This window comes from Urocampus carinirostris, chromosome 12 (genome assembly GCF_059441175.1).
Source record: "Urocampus carinirostris isolate Australia breed hairy pipefish chromosome 12, RoL_Ucar_1.0, whole genome shotgun sequence".
Lineage (NCBI taxonomy): Eukaryota > Metazoa > Chordata > Actinopteri > Syngnathiformes > Syngnathidae > Urocampus > Urocampus carinirostris.
Window position 1 is genome coordinate 28,217,728 of NC_142360.1, and position 20,186 is coordinate 28,237,913.

Here is a 20,186-nt window from a genome sequence, read left to right on the forward strand (position 1 = left end):
AGACGGACTGACAACAGGTGACAGAAAGGAGTGGTTTTAAATAGTGACAGGGAGCCAATCAGAGACCGAGGCAGATGGCACCAAACGAGCGGGCACAGGTGCTTCACATCAGTAATCATGACAAAAGACACTACACAATAACTACAAAACTTAACATCAAATATAGTGCTCGAAAACAGGCACCTAGTGTATTATTTTTAATTCATTTAGAAAAAAAAATAGTACAAAAATACTACTACAGTAATACTATATTACAAAAGGCTACTACAGAATTACTTACTCCAAAAATACTACAAAAATACAAATACAGTAATATTGTCACCATTGCCATGGCGCCCAATTGGTCCCCGCCGTGTGGCGCCAGGTTCTGTCACGGTTGCCACGGCGCCCAACCGGCCCCGCCCACTGACACCAGCTGAAACGCGTTGACGGATTGCTCCCTGACTACCTAAACGCTGTCTTGTGAGTCGCTTGGTGTCAGAGTGTCTGCGAAACTCCTGCTAAACTCTGTTGTGATGCGTCAATCCCTGTGAATCTCCATTTTTGCCTGTGTTTTGCCCCTGTTTTGTTCTCGCCCCGATCAGTTTGATTTTGACCACTTCCTTGTTCCAATCAATCTACTTCCGCGACCAACGATCCCCAGATCGAGTGTGCGCTCATTCCTCTTCTCCCCAATAAACTGTGAGGAACGTTACGCGATTGGGTTCTGCTTCCTGTTTCCTGTTGTGGCTTGAGACAAATATTACAAAAATACTCAAGAAATATGACAAAAATACTAATGTGGAAATACTACAAAAATACTACTTTGTAAATACATCAATTATACTTCTACCAAAATACTAAAAAACTACCAATACATATTATCCTTTTATCCTTCCATCCATTATCTGCACCGCTTATCCTCAGTAGGGTCGCGGGGGTACTGGAGCCCATCCCAGCTATCTTCGGGCAGTGGGCAGGGGACACCCTGAACCGGTTGCTAACCAATCACAGGGCACACAGGGACAGACAATTTGCTCGCTCATTCACACCTAGAGACAATTTGGACCGGCCAAGTAACCTGACATGCATGGTTTTGGAATGTGGGTGGAAAACGTAGTGCCCGGAGGAAACCCACGCAAGCACGGGGAGAACATGCAATCTCCACACTGGAGGTGCGATCTCACGATCTCAGAACTGTGCCGCTCACGCGCTAACCACTGCGCTGCCGTGCTGCCACAATACACATGACTATAGTATGAAAAAAACTACTAAAGAAATATCATTACAAGTATACTACTACAAGAGGTTAACAACAGAAATATTTCAAATTAAACCGATAGAGTCAAAAACTCTCCTGTGGAAATATCACAAAAATACTACAAAAATAAAATTAAAGTAACACTGTCCTACAAAAATACTACAGATATACAACAAACATTCTAATATGGAAATACTAAAACATACAAGAGGGATAGGACCAAAATACTAAGAAAATAATACTACAGTAATACTACAAAAATACTATAATCATAAAACTACTGTAATGATGCAAAAATACTACAGATACACAACAAAAAGCCTACTTTCGAAATACAACAAAAGTACTACAGAAATACTGAAAAAATACTACTATGGAAATCACTTCAGAAATACCAGAAAAATACTACAAAAATAAAATTAAAGTAACACTGTCCTACAAAAATACTACAGATATACAACAAACATTCTAATATGGAAATACTAAAACATACAAGAGGGATAGGACCAAAATACTAAGAAAATAATACTACAGTAATACTACCAAAATACTATAATCAAAAAATTACTGTAATAATGCAAAAATACTACAGATACACAACAAAAAGTCTACTAAAAAATACAACAGGGATAGGACAAAAATACTAAGAAAATAATACTACAGTAATGCTACCAAATTACTATAATTATAAAAATAATGTAATAATGCAAAAATACTACAGATACACAACAAAAAGTCTACTAAAAAATACAACAGGGATAGGACAAAATACTAAGAAAATAATACTTCATTAATACTACAAAAATACTATAATCATAAAACTACTGTAATAATGCAAAAATACTACAAATACACAACAAAAAGTCCACTTTCGAAATACAACAAAAGTACTACAGAAATACTGAAAAAATACTAGTATGGAAATACTACATAAAACTGACTTCTGAAATACTACAAAAAAACATAGTAACACTTCAAAAAACTACAGAACTTCAATAAAAATCTGACTTCAGAAATACTAAAATCAAAACAAAAAAACTAAAGTACTGCTTCAAAATAAACAAATGAAGTGCTTAAAACAGGGACCTAATGTAGTCTTTTGCTGTAATATCATGAAACTCATCTATTTCAAAGTACTATAAAATAGTACTATAAAAATACTATGTAATAGTCGCCCACCCCTTGAGTAGAACATAAAATGAGTTCTAGTAGGTATAGAAAATAACAAGTAATAGGGGGCCCCAAATCAAATTCTGCTTAGGGCCCCATGAAGGTCCGGTCATGACTCCATGGCTGGTAATGGATATGTGATAATAGACCTATTGAGATTGTATAACGTAGAGCAAGATGGATTAGGGTGAAAATAGGACGCAGTAACAAAATTCTTTCATAACATACCGCAAGGCACCGAAGATTAGCTTCCTTTTTTAACAAGGCCATATTTGGAGCGCTAGGTTGTTCTCCAGGGCTGCTTGTTAAAAATGATTTATCTGGATCTGAAATGTTCTGTTATCAAATAGACGAAGCTACCTTTTCCCCCCTCGGCCCGAATAGAATACAATAGAATAGAAAATACCTTTATTGTCATTGTTACAAAATGGGTTGAACATATTGTGACAACCAAATTGGACGTGGCACTCCAGTTTCAAATTTTACAGTTAGGATAAAAGAAAACAAAGACGATAAAGGAACAAAGAAAGGTTATAATTTACACAATATTTACACAAGAAGAACAGTACTGAAAGTTGGCTTTACCATCGGGATTTTACTTAAAAATGACGCCAACCGTATCGGAAGGCGAACCAACAAATACGCAAATGAATACAATCCTCAAAAAACTTTTGCTGAAACAAAATAAATCTTCCCATTGTGGGACGAATAAAGGATTATCTTATCTTATTTTATAATGTAGACGTATCCAATTCTTCCCATTTAAACTCAGTCCTTTCAATCCCCTGTTGTCAGTCCGTCTGCAAACCTCTGTTTATACAAGCCTTTTTTGACCCTGACTCCCGCCTGTCCCGTTTTTGCTCCTGTTTGTCACCGGATTACGACCCATTTCTGATCCCGATTACGTCTACTCTCCTGTCCTGGCTTACGACTCGTTTCCGACCCCGACCACGCTCTGCTCTCCCAGTCCCAACTACCTACCAGTTTTTCCGTCCCATTACTCACTACGGAAGATCGTGTTCGGATCACAGTCCGAATTAGTGTCGCTCGAGTCTCTGTCAAGCCTCTTCTCTCGTTCTTCTCCGCTTCTCTTCTCGGCCCACGTTTTTTTTGCAAGCTGATGTGCCGGCTCCTCCCATGGGCGTGCCATTGAAGCCCCCACATGGGCCCCACCATGTCAGAGAAGAGCGTCCCGCTGTCTGGACCAAACAAAACAACTTCTCCAAACAATGCCTGCCTTCCTGCGTCAGAGTCCTGTTAACTCGATGAAACATTCAGCATTCAGATCAGCGTGACCTGTCATTGAACTTCAGCCTACTCGGTGAAAATCTTCATTGCACTCAAAATATGTAACTTGTATTCAATCGCATAAAATCCCTTATAGTTAAATGTATAAAATCCTTCATTAGTAAGAGAACCCTTAAGTCACATCTTAAGCGACCGGGAGCCGATGCAATTTAGCTAATATAGGAGTGATATGGTCAAACTCTCTTGTCTTAGGGGCCGGTCACACAGCCGTTTGCGGCTGAATCACGGCTAAAATTTTGCGTTTTTTTTTTTGCCCGTGGTTGCCCGCGATGGAAAATGCGCAAAATTGGCCAACCCGCTGTTCGTCGGTGGTATGCCCGCAAAACACGCCGGCGACTGTTCCGCTTCCTCATCGCGTCATTTCCGCGTCATTTTCTCGTGTGGACCACGGGTATAAAAGCTCCCGAGCCGGTGTTGTGCCCAAATCTGACTCCTACGCAACCCCCCAACTCCCCCGCGTGAACGCGCATTCTGCTGCGATCGCTTTTGTTGAAAGCGTGCATTGACGTTGGTGACTTTTTCATCCGCGTTAACAAACGCATTTTGTAGAATACGATCGCACTTTATTGTTTAAATAAACGCGTTATATAGACTAGGATCTCCCAATTGTTATAATTAGCTCGCTTTATTGTTTTAATAAGCGTTTTATATAGAATACGATCGCTTTTGTTGGAAGCGCAGCAGAATGCGCGTTCACGCGAGGGGGGGAGGATTTTATATACAGCGTGCATTACCGTTCGATTACGTTCACAACAAAAACAAAGACGGAATGGTTTAAGTTGTATTACATTCCCAACAAATGCAAGACGAAGTGGTTTTGGTTATATGTTCGCCATTACATTCCCTAAAAGTGATATAAAAGTGAGATAAAACGAGGTCAAAGTGGTTGTAGTAGCGAGGGGATGCAAAGCTCGGCAGGGATGCATTTCTCGGCATAACACCGGGCTGTAGAAATCATAACCGCTCAAGACACAGTCCCGTGAAGATCAAGATTTCAAGCTATGGCACCGAAGAAGCCAATATGTTATTATTGTAATAGTTTTTCATTTTGATTTTATTATCTTGTTATGAAATGAAAAGAAATGTCAAGAAATAAAAATGGATTAAGACGAGGTCACTACGGTGACGGGGATCCATGTTCACCCCCTTGACGTCTCGAGCACAACTGACGTGTGCTCGGCAAATCGCGCTGTATATACGCGGAGAAAGGCGTTTGACCGTCACACGCGTAACACGCTAATTTCACGTAATAACACCGCGATACAGGCGCAGAACATGCTATGACCGTGCTCCCCCCACGATTACCCGCTGAAATTTCGCGTCCTACCCGCGTGTAACCACGCCCTGGCCGCGGCCAGAGCACGTCGTTCCGCGTCATTTCCGCGTCATTACCTCGTGTTGACCACGTGTGCGGCACGCGGTTTAACACGTGCTCAAACTTTTGAGCAGCTCAAAAGTTTTGCGCGCGGCCAACCGCGTGTGAATTTCCGACCGCGAGTAAAGCACTGCTGTATCTCGTCTATATGGCGGTCTCAAAACGTCCAACAGCGCCCAACAGCATCTGCTTCACGGTCAGAAATTTCTGGCTGTGGTTCAGCCTCGATACACTCGTGGAAGGCTGTGTACCCGCGCTCTGAAAATTTGAGCAGCGCAAAACTTTTTCGCGCTGCCACCCGCGCGCGAATTTCCGACCTCGTGTTTAGCACCGCTGTATCTCGTCTGAATGGCGATCTCAATGCGTCCAATAGCGTCCGCCTCAAAGGCAGAAATTTCTGGCCGTGATTCAGCCCAAAACTGCTGTGTGACCGGTCTCAGTGACGCAAATGGAACCAGCTGCAAACTTTTGATCCTAGTCATCGGAAGACCGGAAAACAATACACTACAGTAATCAAGCTGAGTAGTAATAAACACATCGTATTTTTATTGCTGGAATGAAAGGGTGTGCATTGATCCCCAAAGTTGTTTTAAGGATGGCCTTTGAAGGATTTTGTATGATAAAATACAAATTACATTTAAATGCAAAAGATATTCACTGGCTGAGCTGTGGGGCGAGGTCAATGCAACCTTGTGAAGAATGATGTCTACAGAAACAATGGGAACTGGGACAAGGGCTTATATGATAATAAGCACTTGGTGACGCAGAGGCGCTCGGGGTCCAGACATCGAGGCGAGGGGGCTTTCCTGACACGCCCATGGGAGGAGCCGGCACACAAGCTGGCAGATAGACGTGGGTCGAGAGAAGAACTTCAGAAGATCGAGAGGGAAGATCGAGAGAGGAGGCTTGACGGAGACTCGAGCGACACTAATTCAGCTAATTCAATGGAGTTCACTTAGTTAAATACTTTAAGAAATTAAATCTGCCCCCGTGTGGAAATGCCGGTCTCTTGTCCATATTTTCCCATCAAGAAACGAGCGCGCATTGTTAGGTGAATGCAGGTTGTGTTTGGTTAAAGGAGTCAGATAACTAATTTGAAAAATTTGGTAAACTCTACATTTTAATAGGTTAATTCCTAACACCTTATATGGCACATACCCTATGTGCTACTCTTGCAAACTTATCAGCATGCTCTGCAAGCTGATATTTGAAAGATGCTGCTTCTTTATGCATGGAGTGACATGAGATCAGTGTGACAGAAAGAAAGCTCAACGGGGGAAAAGGGGGAGCTTGAAAGATTCTTCACACAAGCCCTCAAGCTTTATTCCAGTCAGCCCAGTGCCGTCCTTTTTTAAAAGAAATATACTTTTTGAGTAGATATGTTTATGTTACTTTAAACCTGGAATACATCTGATCACAAATTGAAATCTCATACACTGAGATGATAATCGTGATAAAAGATATACTTCTCATTTTACTTGAATGTGAATTGTTTTGCGTAAAAGTATTTTCTTAAAGGTGGGGTGCGTAGTTTAAGGTGTCCTTAGAAAGTTTATAGGATAATATTTTCTCTACTAATAGCGTCACGGTTGCCCATTGAACCTCTCTTCTCTTCTCCAGCTGCAGTTTGTTGCTTGATTGGCTTCCCTCCTATTTAAACTCAGTGCTCTCATTCACTCCTTGACAGTCCGCCAACGAACCTCTGCACTTGCAAGACTTGTGTTTTGACTCTGTACGGTATCTTGCTTGTGTATCCAGTATGGGCCCGGTCACACAGCCGTTTGCGTCTGTATCGCGGGTAAAATTTTGCGGTTTTTTTTGCCCGTGGTTGCCCGCGATGGAAAATGCGCAAAATTGGCCAACCCGCTGTTCATCGGTGGTATGCCCGCAAAACAGACGCCGGCGACTGTTCCGCTTCCTCATCGCGTCATTTCCGCGTCATTTTCTCGTGTGGACCACGGGTATAAAAGCTCCCGAGCCGGTGTTGTGCCCAAATCCGACTCCTAAGCAACCCCCCCCCCTCGCGTGAACGCGCATTCTGCTGCGATCGCTTTGCATTGACGTTGGTGACTTTTTCATCCGCGTTAACAAATGCATTTTGTAGAATACGATCGCGCTTTAATGTTTAAATAAACGCGTTATATAGACTAGGATCTCCCAATTGTTATAATTAGCTCGCTTTATTGTTTTAATAAGCGTTTTATATAGAATACGATCGCTTTTGTTGGAAGCGCAGCAGAACGCGAGGGGGGGGGGTATTTTATATGCGGTGTGCATTACCGTTCGATTACGTTCACAACAAAAACAAAGACGGAATGGTTTAAGTTGTATTATCTCGGCAGGGATGCATTTCTCGGCATATCACCGCGCTGTAGAAATCATAACCGCTCAAGACACAGTCCCGTGAAGATCAAGATTTCAAGCTATGGCACCGAAGAAGCCAATATGTAATTATTGTTATAGTTTTTCATTTTTATTTTATTATCTTGTTATCAAATGAAAAGAAATGTCAAGAAATAAAAATGGATTAAGACGAGGTCACTACGGTGACGGGGATCCATGTTCACCCCCTTGACGTCTCGAGCACAACTGACGTGTGCTCGGCAAATCGCGCTGTATATACGCGGAGAAAGGCGTTTGACCGTCACACGCGTAACACGCTAATTTCACGTAATAACAACACGATACAGGCGCAGAACATGCTATGACCATGCTCCACCCACGATTACCCGCTGAAATTTCCCGTCCTACCCATGTGTAACCACGCCCTGGCCGCGGCCAGAGCACGTCGTTCCGCGTCATTTCCGCGTCATTACCTCGTGTGCCGCCCGCGGTTAACACGTGGTCTAAAGTTTTGAGCAGCTCAAAACTTTTTCGCGCGGCCAACCGCGTGTGAATTTCCGACCGCGAGTAAAGCACTGCTGTATCTCGTCTATATGGCGGTCTTAAAACGTCCAACAGCGCCCAACAGCGTCTACTTCACGGCCAGAAAATTCTGGCCGTGATTCAGCCTCGATACTCCGGGTAAGGCTGTGTACCCGCGTTTTCGCGCTGTGAATTCCCGACTGCGTGTTAAGCACGTCTGTATGGCGATCTCAAAGTGTCCAATAGTGTCCGCCTCACAGGCAGAATTTTCTGGCCGTGATTCAGCCGCAAACGGGCCCTAAGGAACCCGCCGGTCTCGTCCTGTCTGGTTTCTTGCTCCAGTGTCCGGTATCGATCCCGTCTGTCTTGTCCTGTTCGGTATCTTGCTCCAGTCTCCAGTATCCGATATTTATCTCATCTGTCTCCTCCTGCCCGATATCTTGCTCCAGTCTCCAGAATCCGCTTTCTATCCCGCCTGTCTCGTCCTGTCTGGTATCTTGCTCCTGTCTCTAGTATCCAGTCTTGATCCCGTCTGTCTCCTCCTGTCCGGTATCTTGCTCCAGTCTCCAGCATCCGATATTGATCTCGTCTGTCTTCTCCTGCCCGATATCTTGCTCTAGTCTCCAGAATCTGATATCGATCCTACCTGTCTCATCCTGTCCGGTATCTTGCTCCCGTCTCTAGTTTCCGGTATCGATCCCGTCTGTCTCCTCCTGTCCGGTATCCTGCTCCCGTCTCCAGTATCCGATATTGATCTCGTCTGTCTCCTACTGCCTGGTATCTTGCTCCAGTCATCCCGCCTGTTTAGGGAGTAACAAACCCCCAAAAGATGAAAAAAGAAGAGTTTATTCGAGCGCGTCTAAGAAATTCAGACACATTATGTGTTACTCTGCTACCATATGCTGGGTTAAAGCCATGATGGCAGCCTAAGGTTTGAAAATGCTGCACCCCACCTTTAACTATCAATTTCTGCATCTTTGGGTTTAATTTTCACAGAACTGAAATCATTTTTCATGGCACTGGACAACTGTTAACTGTTACAATTTCAGAGATTTACAAAAAGCGAGTGAATGGTGGCTCTACGCTGTAAAGAGAACAGGGCGGCCGCCAAAGAAGAGGCTCAAGCTAGCACGATCCATGGCTAGTCTTGGGCCATGATATGTCACAAATCAGGTAAAGAGCCTGAGCTGAAAGTGGCGGACACAACCTTTTCACGTTCGCAAAAGGCCCGCTCACTTCAATTAACAATATGTTTTCTTGTACAGCTCAGGCTGGTAATGCGATCGCTTCAGTGGATTAGCGCCCCCTAGCAACCATAGTTTGTGAAACCGGTGACGGTTTCCAAGGCCTGCTAGCAGGTGCTCAGACTCTGTATCTGATTGGCTAAACAAAAAGCTGTCTTTAAGACTGATGTTATGGTACTCAGTCTTGTTACTAATGGCTGGAATGTGATTGGTTAAATCCTTAAATATATATTAAAGCACATATCCGGAAAAAGTACAACCAGGGAGAAGCAATGAAAGTAAAATGACAGAAAATTTGGAATTATTCAAGAAGGCATGATGGACAAAATATAATTAACATCACATGATTCAGATAGGGCAGCACGGTGGAGCATTGGTTAGCGCGTGTGAGGCACAGTTCTGAGATCGTGAGATCAAACCTCCTGCGTGTAGTTTGCATGTGCTTGCGTGGGTTTCCTCCGGGCACTCCGGTATCCTCCCGCATACCAGCTCAGTAGCCTAGATGGTAGTGTGCCCGCTTTGAGACTGGGAGGTCGCTGGTTCGCGCCTCGGCCGAGACATACCTAATTGGTATAATGGCGGCGCCCTCTGTTGGCTGCGGCTGCATCGACTCGCTACAACGGGTCAGGTGTATCGACATTTCGCTCTGTGTACATTGTTACAAAGAATGACAATACAAAGGAAATTATTATTATTATTATTATTATTATTCCCAAGAACATGCATGTCAGGTTGATTGGTCTAACCAAATTGTTCCTAGGTGTGAATGAGCGAGCACGTTGTCTGTCCCTGTGTGCCCTGCGACTAGCGGGCAACCAGTTCAGGGTGTCCCTGCCCACTGCCCGAAGATAGTTGGGATGGGCTCCAGCAGCCCCGCGACCCTACTGGAAATAAGCGGTGCAGATAATGGATGGATGGATGGTTCAGATAGGGCCGCACAGTAGGGCAGTGTTTAGCACGTGTGCGGCACAGATCTGAGGTCATGAGATCGGACCTTCCTGTGCGGAGTTTGCATGTTCTCCCCGTGCCTGCATGGGTTTCCTGCGGGCACTCTGGTTTCCTCCCACATTCCAAAAACATGCATGTCAGGTTAATTGTCCGGTCCAAATTGTCCCATCTCATCTCATCTCATCAGCTGTACCGCTTATCCTTATTAGGTTCGTGGGGGTACTGGAGCCCATCCCAAACATCTCCGGGCAGTGGGCAGGGGACACCCTGAACTGGTTGCCAGCCAATCGCAGGGCACACGGGGACAGACAACTCACTCGCTCAGTCACACCTAGGGACAATTTGGACCGGCCAATCCACCTGAAATGCATGTCTTTGGAATGTGGGAGGAAACCGGAGTGCCCGGGAGGAAACCCACGCAAGCACGGGGAGAACATACAAACTCCACACAATAAGGCTGGTAGCTGGATTTGAACACACGCAGGAGGTTCCCACGACCTCAGAACTGTGCCGCACACGCGCTAACCACTGCGCCGCCGTGCTGCCCCCAAATTGTCCCTCGAGGTGTAAATAAGCGACCGAGTTGTTTGTCTCTGTGTGCCCTGCGACTGGCTGTTAACCAGTTCAGGGTGTCCCTTGCCCACTGCCGAAGATAGCTGGAATGCGCTCCAGCACCCCCGTGACCCTACTGAGGATAAGCAGTGCAGATAATGAATGAATGGTTCAGATATTTTTTAGGCCAGCAGAAAATGCCTCTGTTGTTTAGCACTGAGGTAGCGGGCCACAACTATCAGCCCACGGGCCGCAGTTAGCCCGTGGGCATCAAGTTAGAGAACCCTGCTTTAAACTGCCCAGCACCTCCTTAAATGTTATGAGTTGGATGGCAGCGTTCTGGTAATCCACATTCTTCTTCCTGCCAATCCCTGAATCCAGATCCACCCTTGAGAATTGCTAAAATGTAGTACTTTCATGATTTTTATATTAGAAATGAACTATTAATCTTTTGGGCCTGTTCTTTCTTACACCAACTACAAAGAGAATAGCCAAGTAGAAGACCAAAACTCGAATAATTACAACAAAAAAAAAAGATTCGATTTCATTTATCTTTTTTTAGCTGACAAGTCTCGACTTCACGCACTGAAGCTACAAATTGGATGGTGACAATTGTTACTGTTATGAATAAGCTCTGTGATTCCTGAAAGCGGAATGCATTCGGCGCGACAAGCGTTTTTTTTCGATTTCTCGGGAGAGCTAAAAAAAAAAGCATATTCTGAAGTAATTAGGCAAGCTCGCTGACAAAAAAGAAAGACCCAAAGTGCAGGGGTGGATGAAAGACTGAAAAGAAGGGTGGAGGGGAGGATGGAGGAGGAAGGGAGATAATGAGCAGGGTGACAGTATGGAGGACATGTGAAGAATCAACTGGCTTGTTTGCCTGCAACTATCTCTCAGTGTAATGTTGTTCTCCCACTGTTGTTTTATTCTGAAAGGTCTCAAGTTAGCCAATTGCGTCTGTAGCAAATATGGGTGGTAAATAAATGATTCTGACAAACAATTTATTGACCAATTGAATTAAACAGCCTTTTTGGAGAACCACATACTTTTTTAGATCATCATGTAAGGAAAATAGAGGAAAAACCTTGTATAGTTATTCTGAAGGGTAGCTACACACACTTAAGTCAATTCTTTTTACTGTTTTGATTGTTCAATATACTTTAATCAAGACACACACTGGCACGTACCAGAAATGGAGACAGGACCCAGTAGCGTTCGTTTACTAAGTTTTATTAAAAAAGAGAGAGCAGTGCTTGCGTCCACGATCCGATGGTTGACGGACAAGGGTAGCAGGAGACGCGGAAGAGGAACTTCCGTGTCGAACGAGGCTGGTCGTTAACTGGGACAGGAGAGCAAGGGCGGTGTCAAGTTCGGAAACAAGGTCGGCAACAGGAGGCAGGTAGGTAGCAGGGCAAAACAGGTCAGATATCGGGAAGGCAGAACGGGGCAGAGTCAGGTCCGGAAACAGGTTGGCAACAGGCAGAGAAAACAGAGCAGGAACAGAGTCTGAACGTGAGAACTTGCCGAGCTGGGAGCAACGGTTCGCATAGCAATCTGACAAGGATCTCTTGAATGCCGGGGGTTTAAAAAGAGTTCATCAGCCAATCAGCTATCAGGGCTGTTGGCGTCAATTGAGCAGTCACAGGTGCTCTGAATCGGCAATCATGACACACACACTCTTGGATTTATGGACTTTTCTATTACTAATCATCTACCGAAGAAGCTTGAATAGAACGCAAAACAATAATAAGAAAATGAAACAAAACTAGAATTTGAGAACTTCAACTGGAACCATTTGGATGGACAACAACGTTGGCTTGATTATTACATTATTGTATTTTGATAGAGTTCCCCATTTTACGTCACACCAATACCAATACCTAGCAATAAGGAGATGTTCTGCGAAGTTCTGCGTCAATGAAGATGACGGCCCAGTCTTTACGTGTCCGGCTGTGGAGCGATGAGGAATCCTGGTAGGCTCGATAGTTGGTTGAGGCGAGGACAACAGGATGCAGACTGTTGAAGGAGAGGTTGACTCCTGGTGGCTTAAGGCTTTTCTGAGATCACTGGCTTTGTCCCACCGGTTTAGCCGCTAGTTCGATCAAGCTTGGCTGCTGACAGGGCAAGGTTCTCTGGCTGCTTGTTGAGATGAGACTTGGTCAGGACCGGCGAGGATTTTGATCAGGTTCTTCTTGTTAGGATATGCCCTCTTCCCTTGTTGCTGGCCAAATTCAGACTGCCCTTGCGAGGTGAGATGCGTACCAGCTCTCGGTTCCGGTCTCCTGAGAGGGGCAGGCCCCCTGTGGTGGAGTTTCTACGGCAACCTTTGATGCACAAATGCAAGATAACGTCCCCTCCCCAACTTTACATTTTACCAGTATCAATCAGATAACATCTACGTGATTGACTTAAAACACAGTATTCCCTTCACATGTCTTGAAATTGTTTTGATCATTTTCTGACATTGCAAAACAAACTTCTGACCAAACGTTGAATATTCTACACATCATATTATGTCTGGTGTTGATATTGGTCCATGTTTTGTAATTTATTTTCCCTGGTCAATCAGTCATTTTGTACTGTATGAGTGTTGCATTTTGTGAGTTTTGTAAGGAAATGAAAATGGCAGTTATCAACAAACCAAATTCAAATAATTACTGATTACAAACAATAATAATTATACAGTGATACCTCTACGTACGAGATTATTTGAGTCATGTAAGGTCTTGGTCAAAAGGATGGAAGTGAGAGCACATGCATCAGGATGACATCTTCTAATAAGCATTGGGGAAGTAACAAAAAGCACTCTGAAGAGGAAAGGAATGGGAAAAAACAAAAACAGTCGATAACCAGGCAAGGCTGGAACAAATACAAGCAGCAAGGTGTGAAGGCCTTGTGATTTTACTACAATTAATGTTGGAATTCATTATCAAAATGTACCGTTTACCAAATTGTTCGAGTTAGTTATCTGACTCCATTAACCAAAAACAACTCACATTCACCCACCAATTTATGCGCGCTCCTTTCTTGAGGGAAAAATGAACAGAACAGCCGACATTTCCACATGAGGGCAGATTTATTTTCCCTAACAATTTAACTAAGTGTACTCCATTGAAAACGGCCGAATTAGTGACGACGTTGAAGTCTCTGGGAATCCCTCTTCTAAAGTCCTTTAGCTTTCTCCCATTGGCCATCTTCTCCCCGCATAATGGCATGCCGACTCCTCCCATGGGCGCGCCAAGGATGCCCCCTGGGCTTCACCATCTCGTAGATGAGCACCCCTTTGTCTGGGGTACTCAAATCTCATCAGCAGTACGTCCCGTTTTGTAAACAAAATCCTCCACCACTTATGCCTGCCCTGAACTTTCACTGCTCATTGAATATAGGCACAGTCAGTAAATAACTATAGCATTTAACTCAATAAATGTAACTTGTATTCAATCGTATAAAATCTTTTATAGTCAAATGTATAAAATTACGTGCCATGGAGGACGTCAGAGTTGCTAAAGCAACGGATGTGTATGCATGGTGCGGAAGGAGAGACGGAGCACAGCAGACTGTTATGCTACGTAAGCACTTATTGTAACTTCATATTTAAAGTAACTGTAATTTTACAATTTTACAGCATCATTTTTCTTCATCGCCCCCTACCACGCCCATCCCCTATGGTGCCATTCCCTGTGTCACGTGCATCTTTACCACAAGAGCAATGTAAACAATAGTGTTGAAAAGTATATCGAAAAAATTTTATTTATACATTTGTGTATGGTCATAGAATACAATGTGAAATCAATAACTACTAATCCTTGTTTTTGTCTTCTTTTATATGATAGAAACGGTTATGGATACAAGGACAGCTACGGCAGAACTCGGCTGGATTTCCTTCCCTGCCAATGGAGTAAGACAATGTTTTATTTGTTTTAAGAATTAATATTGTTTATATAAGTATGTTTAAGGCTTGTATAAGTAACCTGTATTGTTTTGTACTAAAAAAAATTAACATTTATTAAAATAATTGCTCTATAAAGATAAGTAAAGATAAAGTTTAACCTACTTTTGGAAGATGAGCTTCAAGAGCTCCTCCTCCATGGTAGAAAGTGGCCGAAAAAAAAGCGAAACAACCATTTTCTCAACCGCATCAAGCTTTCTTATTCCACTTTCAAAAGTAACGGCTCGTCGCGTCTTTACACTTTACTCCAACCGCAAGATATTAATCAATATAAATGTCAAAGTTCTTAGTGCACTGGAGATAAAGTATAGACTGTTTACTCACGAACTAGGAAGAGGAAGCCTATTTCTTCTTGGGGGTGGATGCTAGGTGACCTCTCACAGCGCCACTCACTGGTAGCGGCAGAAAGGAGTACTACGGTACTGTCCTGTACTCGGAAAAAGGTGCTGTTGTGGATTAATGGAGTCGGAGCTTGACATAATGAGGACACATTTGTTTAAGACTGGATTGCATAAATAATTTCGCAATACAAACTTTCAGAAAAGCACATTGTATCGGCACAACGACAATGAAAACCACAAATTAGCTATGGAAATTCCGTTGTGAATTGAAAAATCTGAAGTGATAACTGATTTGTGTTACCAATAAACTGTGATGATGAAAACTGAATGAATATATAGATTTATATTATACATTTGTTGCGGATTTACGATTTCAACCTCGATAACACAAAATTTTGGGGACCCATAGATCTCTGTTGGGACCCATAGATTTTTGAGCATGCGAGTCCCTGGGACCCATCACTTTTCAGAGGTAAAATGAACACTGCCTCAGTTAAAATTGAGAAACCTGATGCAGAACATGCAGCCCTCAAGAACAGGGTTGGCCACCTCCGTGTTCGAGTTCTGCATGCCGCTGATAACAACTGATAAGATACATCTGCTGATGAAGAAATAGCTCAATTGAATTTGAATCACCCCACCCATTCACTATCCTGCTTTTTCTATCTCCACCCAGTGGGAGGAAGTGAGTGGTTACGACGAGAACTTCAACACCATCCGGACGTATCAAGTGTGCAATGTATTCGAGGCTAGCCAAAACAACTGGCTCCTCACAACGTACGTGGACAGACTGGAAGCGCTACGGATCTATGTGGAAATTCGCTTCACCGTACGAGACTGCGCCTCCATCCCCAGTGTCCTCGGCTCCTGCAAAGAGACCTTCAACCTTTACTATCTGGAAACTTACAGGGCCGTGTCAAAGGGCATAAGAGGGATGGATTATTGGGCCACTCCTCCTTTTCTTAAGGTAACTGAAACTCGCCTAGCAAGCAAAAATATAACTGAAAAGATGAAAACAATAGCACGGTTTACTTTTTCGCAGGTTTGTGCTCTGAGTTCTGCATTCTGAATGGCTAAACAGTCACTTCGCCCCTTTTCTGCCTGTGTCTGCCTGCGCGTCGATGCATAGAGTCGTATATTTCGAGACCGGGCAGGGTTGGGAAGGGTTACTTTAACTGGATTACTTTCAATTACTTTTGGATTACTCCAATACCAAATATGCTAATAAAAGACAAAAGAAACTAAATATGAATACAATGACTCCATTTTGTGCAGGCTTGGGTAGTAACGGAATACATAAAACGGAAAAAATGATGTTGGCAAGCTGTTTGGATTTATTTTCGCTTTGTTTCTGTCGCATTTTATGTTCGTTTTGCCGGAGATCAAAGAGATCAAAGCCAGAAGAGAAAGCTTACCACGTGTTGTGAGTCATCATTTTATTCATATTTAGTTTCTTTTGTCTTTTATTAGCATATTTGGTATTGGAGTAATCCAAAAGTAATTGAAAGTAATCCAGTTAAAGTAACCTTACCCAACCCTTAGACCGGGGCTACCATACTGTGGAGAATACTGCCAGATTTCAACACGGACGTGCCTTTTTGTGTTGTTGGCATTGGTGGTTGCCACGGTAATGGAACTAATTGCATTCGCTTGTCATCGTTCCTCAAAGACTAAAGGAAACTACAGCAACTTGACATTGATGCAGACAGAGAAATGTCGCAATTTTTTTTTTATAACTTTGTTGTTCATTTGAGAAGTAATAATTTAGGACTTGATTTGTGGATGAAAACGTTGAAATATCGTGAATACCTTGTAAATATAGAATGAAGTTCTGTCAAACATCCCGTTTGTATCTGTCATGTCATTTATGATTACTGTTAGAAAAAACATGGATTCATTTCTCTTGAAGGGCTTCATAAATATTACCTGACGTCACTGCGGTGTTGGTATTTAAAGCGAAAGCATTGTGGAAAAAAGTCAGATTGTCGTTTTCTCTTTTCCACCATGAATTAAAAAAGAAAGAATAGGCTGCACCGTATTTAAAGCCGCAGTGTTTCAAATGTCGCAAATAAGCTGCGGTTTGTAGTCCAGAATTTACGGTACATTCCTCTGAGGTCTTTCTCAAGACATTTTATTCCACCTTTTCCACCTTTTCTTAAGGTAACTGAAACTCGCCCAGCAAGCAAAATAATTAACTAAAAAGATGAATACAATAGCACGATTTACTTTTCTGATTTCTGCATTCTGACTCGCTAAATAGTCACTTCGCCCATTTTCTGCCTGTGTCTGCCTGTGCGTCAATGCAGTCCAAGTTGTTCATGTTTCTCCAAAAGCCATGGTGTCAACAAAACCCTATGGACTAACAAAAGCAACTAAAGGCAGAAGATTATTTTCTATCACCAACACAGTTGGACTTCTCCATATTGCCAGGGTTGGGTAGGGTTACTTTAACTTGATTACTTTCAATTACTTTTGGATTACTCCAATACCAAATATGCTAATAAAAGACGGAAAAAACTAAATATGAATAAAATTATGACTCACAACACGTGATTAGCTTTCTCTCCTGGCTTTGATCTCTTTGATCTCCGGCAAAACTAACATAAAATGCGCAGGGTTGGGTAGGGTTACTTTAACTTGATTACTTTCAATTACTTTTGGATTACGCCAATACCAAATATGCTAATAAAAGACGAAAGAAACTAAATATGGATAAAATTATGAGTCACAACACGTGGTTAGCTTTCTCTCCTGGCTTTGATCTCTTTGATCTCCGGCAAAACTAACATAAAATGCGCAGGGTTGGGTAGGGTTACTTTAACTTGATTACTTTCAATTACTTTTGGATGACTCCAATACCAAATATGCTAATAAAAGACAAAAGAAACTAAATATGAATAAAATGATGACTCACAACACGTGGTTAGCTTTCTCTCCTGGCTTTGATCTCTTTGATCTCCGGCAAAACTAACATAAAATGCGACAGAAAGAAAATGAAAATAAATCCAAACAGCTTGCCAACATCATTTTTGCCGTTCCGTGTATTCCGTTACTCCCCAAGCCTGCACAAAATTTACTCATTTTATTCATATTTAGTTTCTTTTGTCTTTTATTAGCATATTTGGTTTAGGAGTAATCCAAAAGTAATTGAAAGTAATCCAGTTAAAGTAACCCTACCCACCCAACCCTGCATATTGCTAACGGAAGGTAATAGCCTTTTTACGCTATATTATTGTTCCCTAGTAACCTCCACATGATGGAAACAAAATTTCATCCGAGGTAAAGCGAACAGTTTGGAATGTTCAAAATTCATATTTAATGACTTTATTATTTTGAATACGGCCTGCCAAACAAAACTCGGACAACGATGAATAGGAATTAATTTCAATGTATATGTCATGCAGCAATAAAAACAAGATATTGCCCCTTTGGTCGCTCTATTGAAAGAAGTAGAAATTGTGTGATGTCCTCAATGTTGACTTAACTGTTTTAAACGATGTCTGGAAACGGACCGGGAAGCAGGAAGTCGGAACTCATATGCGTAGACGATCCGTCACTTTAATTAGGAAATAAAAGTTGTCCAACACACAAACGGACCAAAAACAAAACAAAGCAGGCTCAAAGGCAGGCAAAATTACAATCCAGGCATTTTTCAGAATCAAACAGGCATGAACAGGTCTTCAACAAGGTAAAGCAATGGCCTGGCAACGGGCAGTCCCAAAAGGAGCGTTTAAGTACTCCACAAGCAATGAGTTCAATGCGTCTCAGCCGGTGTCAAGGGGCGGGGCCAGCTGGGTGCCATGACAACCGTGCAGGACATGACAAACGAATGTGAAATCGTCGTACAATACTGAACGTGTCTTATGTACGGAGCTGCTACATCTTGGCTATATTACATCACTTAAAAAAAAACAATAAAAATAGATTGAATAATTTTCAAATTTTTTAAAAATACATCAATATTTTGATGTATCTCCGTGAGTGTACATTCTGTAAATCTGGGTTACAACATTTACGTTGGTGTAATATAGATATTTAAAAGTTAGCTATCTAATATATAGCTATACTCTATTGGGAATTAAATATCAACATTTAACGTTTACCAAATCGTTCGGATTAGTTATCTGACTCCATTAACCAAACACAACTTGCATTCACCCAATAATTTATGCGCGCTCAATTCTTGAGGGAAAAGATGAACAAGAAGCTGACATTTCCACACGGGGGCAGATTTTATTTCATTAACAATTAAACTAAGTGTACTCCATCAAAAACGGACGAATTTTTGATGTTGGAGTCTCTGGGAAGCCTTTTCCTCAAGTCCTTTAGCTTTCTCCTATTGGCCATCTTCTCCCCGCATAATGGCGTGCCGACTCCTCCCATGGGTGCGCCAAGGAAGCCCCCTGGGCTTCACCATCTCAGAGAAGAGCGTCTCGGTGTCTGGGCTACTCAAAACAACACTGAACGTTTCTCAAAACACCGCCTACCGTCCTCCGTCAGAGTCCTGTTATCAACAGAACTAGACAAAATATTCTGCATTTGGAACAGCCTGACCTGTCATTGAACTAAAGCCTACTCAGTGAAAATCTTCATTGCATTATGAGTCAATTGTATAAAATCCTTTATAGTCAAATGTATAAAATCCTTCAACTGGCACAAAAAAACATTTTCTATGCGGTCCAACACAAATCAAAGATTTTAAATGGTGCACGGATGTTACGAAATGAATGAGTGACAAAAGCTTTTGTGTCTCGAGTAAACTGCTCCCCACACCAGCTGTTCCAATTTATAAAATAAATCCTGATTGGTTTGTGTGTTTGTATTTGACTTATAGGCTGAATTAATTCTTGTGAAAATATACACAGTTGTATTGTGGGCCTCTGCGAGTGTGTTTGGCTAGGTTTCGTATAAAGACAGCCCCGATAAATACCAACAGAATCGATAAACATTTGCTTTTGTGCAGTCTGCTGTCGTGGGGTTTCTTAAACCCTATCTCAACCAAATTCGGTACTCAAGCTCCCGACCACCGACCACAACAAGCAGCAGTATCCGATCTTCTATTGAGCCGTCGGCCTGTGCTATTTTGCTTGTCTCATATTAACACTGACACAACCTTGCTTTGCTACCAAGCTATTTACACCATGTGCTCTGTATTGGACAGGTTAATTTTAAGGAGCTAATACTCCAAACAAAG

At 42.5% G+C, this 20,186-nt stretch overlaps 1 protein-coding gene across 1 annotated transcript in view; it reads left to right on the forward strand.

The window, feature by feature from the left end:
- Positions 1-20,186, forward strand: part of LOC148355409 (ephrin type-B receptor 1-B-like) — an 80,641-nt gene that overhangs the window by 6,909 nt on the left and 53,546 nt on the right. Inside the window, exons 2-3 of the mRNA XM_088350172.1 lie at positions 14,536-14,600; positions 15,669-15,959. Coding sequence (XP_088206298.1) covers positions 14,536-14,600; positions 15,669-15,959 — 356 coding nt within the window. The remainder of the gene's footprint in view (positions 1-14,535; positions 14,601-15,668; positions 15,960-20,186) is intronic.